Source organism: Teleopsis dalmanni, chromosome 1 (assembly GCF_002237135.1).
Source record: "Teleopsis dalmanni isolate 2A chromosome 1, ASM223713v2, whole genome shotgun sequence".
Lineage (NCBI taxonomy): Eukaryota > Metazoa > Arthropoda > Insecta > Diptera > Diopsidae > Teleopsis > Teleopsis dalmanni.
In genome coordinates this window covers 181,075,447-181,085,490 of record NC_051846.1, presented here as the reverse complement: position 1 = coordinate 181,085,490, position 10,044 = coordinate 181,075,447, and the positions used below count along the sequence as shown (strand labels likewise).

Genomic DNA, 10,044 nt, shown 5'->3' with positions numbered 1-10,044 from the left:
ATATTTTATAAATTCATTATATTGCTGAAACACTATGACGACAACATTGATATGATGAATATATTATTTGTGGTTTTCATAGAATTCGAACATATTTTTATGAACTATTCTGTTGATTGTTTTTAGTATGTGTGGTAGTATAATTTTAGCTAAGAACGTTACTAGAGATAGCCAACAAGTTTTTACTGTAATAACTATTACAGTGTTCAGGATCCTCTTATGTGACACTTTCATATTGATGTTCTGATAAACTTCTTTAAATATTTCATTTCACATATAAACGTATTATATATATCTTCGGAAGAAAGTGTTTACAATGGTATAACTCGCTTAGTTGGTACAACTGTAATGTATCTTTTTTTAAAATTAATTTTGTAGAACAATCATTTAAGCAATTAGTTAGGCAACTGAAAAGCATAATTTTTCATAAACTATATAAATTTTTTATTTTTCAAGATTTCGTATCGAACATGGTGTTATGCATATTCTCTAAACAAATGAATTTTTTTTTAGAATTGTCAACATCCTTTCCTTAATAAGCTTCATTCTTTTCTGTTCCTGTTCGAATATTCAAACGGTTTTTGTAAGGATATATTGTAACCATTTGGGATATCTACATATTAGGAAACGATGCTGTGTTTAGAGATTTCCGTACTCAAAGGAAGAGCACAAAAATAGAAGAAAAGTACAAAATGAATGTAGAAGTGAGATTAGTTACTGATTTTTTCTTTTTTTCCCTTTTCATTTAAATTTTTCATTGAACAATATTTAGAAAATAACTGAATTTATCTAATGACTTCTTAGGAATACATTAGTAGGTATATATGTAAGCAATATTTTGAAACAGAATATTTAAACTTAGTACACATTTATTTACAAAACTTCATATTATTTTTGAGAAATAATATAGTGTTTGTGTAGATAAATATATCCTGATATTACTAAAAACACTTCGGTTTCGAAAGGGGACTTTTTATTCGATTTTACTTGAAGAAGGTATTTGGATTAATTGATTCGCCAATGGATTTGTTTACAGTTCGTAAGATATTTAGAGAGCGCATCAAACTGCAATTATGCGAAGATGTATGTTTGCATATAATAAATTATAATGATATAATAATAGATTATTATTTTTTAGAAAGCACAAATGTTAAACAATAGTAGTCAGTGCAAGCAATATGGAAATAAAGTTTGGATAAAAGCTGGCAATAAAACCACTTCTTATATGCACTCCTCGGTAAATGTTCTTTTTCTACTCAATATGTTTTAAAAAAACCTAATATATATATTATGTATTTCCACCTGTCCATATATTGTTTCGTTTTTTATAAAACTTTTTTCGCAAATAATCAAATATTTTTTATATTGTAATAAAAAATGATAGCACGGTTTTTACTTCTTTGACGTGTCAATTTAACAGGTACAGTCGCCTATTCTTCTTTTTGATTATCTATTCTTCTTTAACTCCTATTGGAGCATAGGGCCTTAACAAAATATCTTTATAGCGCGTAGTTGTGAGTTAAGTGCTTAATTTTGCCCCAAGATTTTCCGGTTATTTCAATTTCTTTTAAAAATGTTCTCCTCCAGTTCTAGTCGAGGACTTAGTAGCAGATCTCAGAGGGATTCCTACGTAGTGTGTAGCTAATTCATTGCCATTTGCGATACCTAACAAAAGTTATCACAGGATCCATGTTGTATCTTTGGTAAAGTTCTTGATTAGTGATTACATCGGGCCACTATATCCTAAGAATGTGGCGTAGTCCACGATTGATAAAGCTTTTTAGCTAACTTATTATTGCGCCTGTGTAGAACCATATTTCGCACCCGTACATAGCGGATGTAGTACATTTGATTTCTATATGCGCAACTTAGTTTTGATGGATACAGTGAATGAGCACCATGTATTCTGCAGTTGTGCGAAAGCAGCCCAGGCTCTCCCGATCTGTGCCACAAAGTCTTTTTTGGCGCTGTCCCCTGCCAAAATCACACTGTCTAGGTATTTAAAAAAGTGGACATTCTCGATTCAATCTATATTAAGTTGGAAGTTTCTTTAATTTGCATGTCACAAAAGGGTACAGAGTTTTCTGAAAGATCTTCCAGCCTAGATTGCATGTCTGTTTGTTTTTCGACAGAAGCCATATATGTATCGTCAGTGTAATCGTTATCTTTAACTAATTCTGTGATGGTTAAAGGAATGCCACGATTTTTTCCCGTTAACACTAGAATTCATCGATTGCCATTATAAATATTTAGTAGCTTATTCCGTCAAACTTAAAATATGATAATATGATTTTTATTTTTGGGGGCATTCTGATTTAATTACGGATTAAGGTAAAGTTGCGTATTCTGACCAAGCTTTTTCATTTTTTTATATACATTGTAGTTGAATTCTCCAGATGTGGAATTCAAAGTTGGAAACCTTGTATAAAAACCACCAACAACAAATAGACGAACTGGTCATTTGACACGTCTACTAGTTTTTACCAGGTATTTATGTGAGAAGTGCAAAAACTGCATAGGTATATTAATTCCGTTAGATAGTGTGCATAGTTTTTATTAGTGAACAACTTCAAACCTTGATATAAATTCGATATCTAAACTACAATGTATTCATGGACAAATTTAGAACAAGCAACTTTACTTAATAAAGTCCTTCGCCAGATCGGGGTCTTCAGAAATTAGAATCATACTTTCTTTTTGTTATATTATATATTATAAATTTTATATAAGGAAGTAAGAGTTTTATCAAATTGAATATTTTTCAAAATGCGTAATTTTTTTTCATTTACTTAAGGCAGCTATTTTAGAATAGAGAGTTTCAATAAAGGAAGATAGTGGGTTAACTACAAGATACTTTATAAAATCAGTTTCATCTTCTTTTTGGTATGTAGTTCAATTTTGTTTAGTAGACTTTTTCAAAATGTTTTGAAATTATTTATTTCGTATCAAGCTTTAATTCAAATACCCTTCGTATATGTCTTTCTTTATATCCTGACCAACCCTAATATTTAAAATGTTTATGGTTTTTCCAACCCTCACGGAAAATTTTGAAAGTTATTATTTCTGCTCTGCTAACACTGTTTGCACAAACCCCTAATTTTTTGTTATCATAAAATCAACCCTTAAAATGTAAACTAAATTCAGTCAATAGATGTCGCTCCAGTTAGTAAGGGTTTTATTGATTATTTGCCAAATGTCAAAACGAAATGCCCAATGTTTTGGTTATTTTCGCAGAACTGCGCATGTCCACTTCTCACTTTCTGAATCCACAAAACACTTGAAACGATTCGACCAGAACAACGCAGATTTTCCACACCACAATTGTTTTTCCGTGTGACGTCGCAAGTACATAGACGGCATCTGAAAGTGAAAAATTTTAATAAGAAATTTGCAAATAAAAACTTAATTTAATGGAAACTGTTTTATCTAATTAATTGCAAATTAAGAAGCAGTCATATAAATAAACAAATAAATAATTGTTATTAAAGATTTATTTAAAGTTGTGTTATTACACAAAAAGTGAATAAACTGAGTAATTATTTTCAAGGACTTTTCATGTGCTTGAAGGCGAAAAGTGCGTCAAAATAATTGTATTTGGAGATATTTCAACCTAAAGTTTTGCATCTGGAAATCATGTCAAGTGCGTGAATTACGGCATTTTTCGCCATTTAACTTAAGCAATTATTTTTTTGCATAAATATTAAAGACATTTTTGAAAACTTTTGCTGCACAAATTGTCATAAAAACGGCGAAGACGAAAATTCAATATACTAAGGCCCGCCTACAAAGGGGGCAACTCAACTAAGAATTAATATACAAGATGGATGAATGTGAAAACCTCGTTATCAGTTTGGAAGCATACGAGGAGCTTGAAATAGAGCAACAAATCAATGATAACGACGTCGAAATCATAAATTTCACTGCTTTAGACGAAGAAGGCGAAATTATGGTAAATTAAATTAATTTTCTTTTGCTTATAATGCTTCGAACATTTTCCGAATTACCTAGCGAATTGCAGTTCAGTCGTTGTGTACCCGGAAAAGTCGCATGGGTGTACTTACATACAACTGAACGCATACATAAAATGGAATCCACTTACGCTGTGGATTATATTTGTTTAGAAATATATTCATATGTTAAACACTGAAAGGAAATCTTTATTGTTTTGTGGATTGAGTGCATCTTAGGTTGATTATTTGCATTTGATATTGCAATTTTTTTTTCCCTGTATAAAGATATGTAAATATTCCGGGCTCTTATTCCACTTTGGTAATATACGATTATATATTGCGGTGTTACTCGTATAGCGGTGTTGTGGTAGTACCATATGAGGTACATAGTACGTTCAATGTATGAATCATCAAACTTGCAACATCGCGTGCGCCTGTTGACGAAATTACGTTTTATTGCTCCGAAATCGTTGAAAGGCAGATTTTACTAAACACACATTTTATTACTTCGATGAATAAATATATAATAACGTACATTATATTACATTATATAGTTATATAGTATATATAGTTATGTCAGCAAATATACATTTCTCTATTGGGTATAGGTTAATGCTTTTGTTTACATAAGTGTACCGATTAGGAATATCGTCTTCTTATGTCTTTAATACTCTTAATGTTTAGGATATGAGTTTATGAGTTGAAGTGTTTAGAATATGAGGATATGAAGTCTTTAAGTTATGTTGTAATAGTTTTAAAAGTTTGTCTGTAAATGAAAATTGTTATATATGTCAAAAAGGTTTTAAATAATAACACAGTATTTACTTATTCAGTGAATAAAACTATCTTTAATCTTCAATGAATATATATAAACTAAAAAGTAAGAAAATTTTATTCAAAAAAAATGTAATTGAGATTAAAATAATTATACAAAAATAATTCTGCGTTCTATGGAAGAAGTCAAATAAACTTTGAAATGTCGGCGACATTTGTATAGAATATAACTTTATAAAATAAAACTTAAAAACCTATTGAAAAATTTTTATTTAGATTCAAACAAGCTTTTAACAACTTAAGTAATACTATAAAATAAGTAACCTCGCAACTATTGTAATTTAAAAACATGATTTATATGTGTTCCGAAATAAGATGCCGAAAAAATATAGAACTTATTAACGTAATAAATTGGTCAAACAATATTATATTAATATTTATAATATAATGTAAGATATGACATTATTCATTATACTATAATATTTGATATTATATTAACATTATATTATAATATTAATATTCTGTTTGGAAACTACTTAAGACTTTTTAGATTTTTTAATAATTTGAATAAATTTTTTATTTAATTTGTTCTATGAATAATCGTTTTTACAATCTCCTTGCTAATAAATTTATTATTGTAGAGTTTCAATACTTAAGACCTATTAATTTGAATTAACATAAGTACTTAGTCCATTTACATAATGGACTAAGTAGTTCTAAGTACATCTGACTTAAAAACGTTGAGTTAAATAACATACTAAACTAACGCTTAATTAAAGTTCAAACATTCCACTATGGATGCATACCTATACTTGATTTCGCCCTACTAAGTAGATTGAAGTGTTTCTATCAATCGAATTTTAATAAACAGGGAACAAAACAAAAAACCAAAACAAAATATATCGTAAAACCGGCTATAACTATTTATATACTACATAATTTGTTGTTGTTCAGTAGTGTTTCTTAACGAAATTGACTATAAAAGCTTAAATAGAACTAGAACTCTATTGTAGAAAAATAACCATGCTATTTAATGAATATTTTTCATATTTTAATTTGCGTTCTACTGCCGAATAATGAACGTGATATATCTTCCCCATTTTATTTCTATAAAAGGACGCATACGTAATTCGTATGTCAGTATACTATAATCTTTAAAATATGCATTTCTCCAAATAAAGATTTTTTCCATAAACGGTAATTTAATTTCTTCTAAAGACCTCCAAATAAAAATTTATAGTCTCCAAAAGTTTGCCTTAGATGTTTTCATCTCAGAATTCTATATAAGTACTTCAGTGAAATGGTAAAGATAAGTTATATTTAACAAATAATCTTTATAAGTACATACAAAAAAATATTACTTGTTTAATATTCCATCCGGTGCTTCATTTAAATTAAATAATACCACTGTATTTCTAATGATCTTAAAAGTTCAATGAATATATTTATAATTCCTTCAATTCTTAACATCAGTGATGAATGAAAAACTGCTATACGCAGTTCGTACCTCGACCTGCCTATTCGATTTCAATTGAATTATATAACTATTTTGTTAATTGACCCCTTATGTCAATCAAAACCAGTTTTCATCTCCTTAAATCATTATATCAGTGATGAATGCATAAACCATGACAATTAAGACAAACTTGCATTATTATAATGAAGATGTATACAATGGACTGAAATTTTCTGTTTCGAATGCAATTACTACAGTTATTATAAGCATCAGAATGTATAATAATAATGTATAATAAAGATAATGTATAATAAAGATAATGTATAATAATGTATAATAAAGATATTCTATCCTTTCTATAAGCCACATTCCGAAGATTCAAATAGTAATTCTGAGTCTCGCAAGTGATATCTGGAGAGTTTGTTGGGAGTTAGTTGTGACCTTGTTATACAGATGAACATATAGCTTAAAACCTTAAACTTATATTAAAAACAAACTTACACCCTTCTATATTTAATTTAAAAATAATCTGATATTAAAAAATAATATAACAAGTGTTAAATTCCTTACCAAAATTGATTCAACTTTCTTGAGGATAATATTAGGCTCATTAAGTCTTTATTTATATACAAACCAATATTTATTTTCACCTTCCGACAATAAAGTCAAATAACAGTGACATTTAATTCAAATCTGAGATTTGTTCACTCCTTGCAGGACTATCGTGGTGAACCTTTTTATTAACTCGTGTCAAATATAGAATTTTTTCTTACTAATATTTCGACAGTCAACTTATCGTACATGTACTATAGGCTCGTCATTAATGGAATTCGTTTTTGTAGTATTACTATTCTTAAGTTCTTCCTAAGCTCTTCCTTTGCTTTATTTATGTGAATGATGGAAAGTTGGTAGAATTGGTAACTGGTATCTGGAGTCAGATATTTGGAGTCAGATATTTGGAGTCAGATATTTGGGGATGACGAATCGGTTTAAACCATATATGCATATATATTCATACATATGAAATAAATCTGTAGTTAGCAAACATAAATAATAAATGTCCACTGTACTAAAATAGTTAAAAAGCGCTGCTATGGTTAAAAAATTTATCTTTTAAAATGAATTTAATCGCACTTATCTAATAGGTGTGGCAGCTAATCATTTTATTAGTATTATTTTTAAATAAAGGAAATATATTTCAGTTCTGTAGTTTAAAACTAAGCAATTAAAATTGATTTTGCTTTGCGCAGTGCATTGAACTTTCGATAAAATAAACTCCCTAAAACCTGTCTCAAAACTGCACTAAAAATAAAAATAAAAATTTAATACGTAATTAAGTTAATGCTCTAGCAAACATATTGCATTACAATAACAATTATAATAATTATAATTTTCTCCGTATTGCAGGGTCAAACGGAAAGTAAAAAAAGCAAAAAACATGGCGCAGGGAGCATTGAAACAAAGGGTACAGCGATGTCCTTTGGTTTTCGCAAAAAACTCAACACCACACCAAAAAAATTAAAAAAGCTTATCGAGGGTGACAGCAAGAAGAAGCACGATAAGTGCAATAACATAAGTGACGATGACGTCGGTAGAACAACAGGAGCTGTGATAGATACTGAAATAATTGTCACCAACGAGAATATACACGAAGATGATAACGGCAATTCAGGTAAGAAAGTATGAAATTAATATAGAAGTGTGATAATAAGGACACTCAAAAGACATTTAAATCCCTCCAAGAGAGTGTATAGAAGGAGTATATAGCAGTGCAATCCAACAGGTGCTTCAAAGACAATCAAAATTAATTATGATTTTTCAGTTTTCATGAATTATTATTTATTTTTCTGCTAAAGTTTAAATACTTGACATCTTAAATGGCATAATTTTTTAATATGAAAATTTATTTCACTATTGCACACCAGACACAATGCCCAAAGTATACTTTGAAAAGATGGGTGCAGCTGCGGCCGGTGGAAAGTCTGCACAAAAGTTTTCAACAAATCAAGGAGTGCCGGAACAGTCACAGACAGCAAATCGTCCAGGCGCAGGCAATCGTTTCGGTTATCGTGGCTGCAATGTGGCACGTCCCGCTTCCACTGGCATTACCGGTAGATATCGCAGCGATAGTCATGAAAATGTGGAGAACAATAATTGCACTGTAACTGAGGGTGGTCAGCAAAAGCCATTAGTGAGCAATCGTAAGTATTGAATGTCAAACTTTTATCTTTTAAACATGAAAGAAAGTTGGAAAATTGATGTGTACGAATTGAATTGAATTCATATCTAATTGTTAAAAAGATTTTTTTTTTTTGAATTAGAAAGAAATTCAATTGTATTTCCTTTAAAGTTTTATTATAGTTATATGTATAGTATATGGTTTATATTTGAGGTTAAGTGAAGCTATAAGAAAAATGTGAAAGGATGTTGACGTGTGAAATTGAATTGACCTTAACAAAATTAATTAAATGAATTACTGCTTTTAGTAAGAGTTTAGAAACTATTTCGTAAAAGGTTTTATTAATTATGATTTATTTTAAATTTAATTAAAATTGTTACTACGGTTATTGTTACAGTATCTTCAACTTAAGCCCAAATTATTTTTGTCGTATAAAAATTTTAGGAATTGAGAAAGGAATAGAGTATAGAAATATTCAAGCTCAATTTTTTTGTAGTGAAAAGGTCATCAATAATTAATAAAATTTCTCAATCACTGTGGTATATTGGATACACACCTCTCCTGTAACATGCATATTATTGTATATTGCTTTAGGATACAATAATACAGTTCACCATTTAACTTCATTTTCCGACACTTTACTGTATTTATAATATTATTCTATACGTCAAAAAGTATCCGGATTTTGTTGTTTGTTAACTACTCCTTAACTAATAGACCTTTTTCAAAAGTTTTTTTGTTGTTATATTGGTACACCTTTTTTTGACATATGGTACAAATTTGAGCGCCATCTGTAAATTAGTTTATTTACAGCAGCTGTTAATGTGAGACTACCTCAAGTGCATTTAGCGATTTTTTGATCAAACATGGCACCACTGTCATCGCTAAGGCACCATATTCGCCAGATCTGGATCCATGCGACTTTTTCTCTTTCCCGAAACTCAAATTGCCCCTTCGTGGTAAACGTTTTGATTCGATTGAATCGGTAAAAAAGAATTCACCGAAGGAACTAAAAACCATACCTGCACGACCTACGAAAAGTGTATGGAAGATTGGGTTAAGCGTTGGCGTTTGTGTATCGCTTCAGAAGGAGCATATTTTGAAGGAGATAAAATAAATTTGGAATAAAATTTAAATTTGTGGATAACAGAAGTGATACCTACTACTTTTTGAGCAGAAGGTATCACTTACTGGAATAACACATCCATGGAATAAATATAGTTTGCCATTTCTTAATGCTTTTAGCTGAAAATCTATAAGATGATATGATGAAAAAGAATCAACATATAGCTTGTCAAATAGAATACTGTTATTTAAGCAGCAAACCAGTGCAGTCTTATCTTAGTATTCGATTTGTCGTATCAAAACACTCAGCACGGATCCTAATTTGTAACATAAGAGTATCGTGTTAAAAAATTGTCGAAGCAACATATAGTCCATCAATGCTTTTCATAATCTTTTCATATATTTTTCAACTAATATTAGGTATCCATAGAGTAAAGTCTCAGCCATACCACATCAAAATATTTATCACAGATTATAGTGTGGTCTAGATTAGATTAGATTTGACAGATCTTTAAGTGGTCTAGATTAGAAAAAGTCGATACTATTATTATCTAAGCGAAAAATTCTACGAAACTGTATGTTTGTTATTTTTAACAGCTTTGTCTTTGGTTGCTTACTTT

At 29.6% G+C, this 10,044-nt stretch overlaps 1 protein-coding gene across 1 annotated transcript; it reads left to right on the top strand.

The window, feature by feature from the left end:
- The first annotated feature begins 917 nt into the window (after positions 1 to 917).
- Positions 918 to 8,392, top strand: LOC119666839. The gene is made up of 4 exons (XM_038076119.1): positions 918 to 1,083; positions 1,139 to 1,237; positions 7,588 to 7,852; positions 8,106 to 8,392. Exons 1-4 carry the CDS (start codon positions 1,021 to 1,023, stop codon positions 8,390 to 8,392), a joined length of 714 nt encoding a protein of 237 aa, XP_037932047.1. The 5' UTR covers positions 918 to 1,020.
- The last annotated feature ends 1,652 nt before the right edge of the window (positions 8,393 to 10,044 follow it).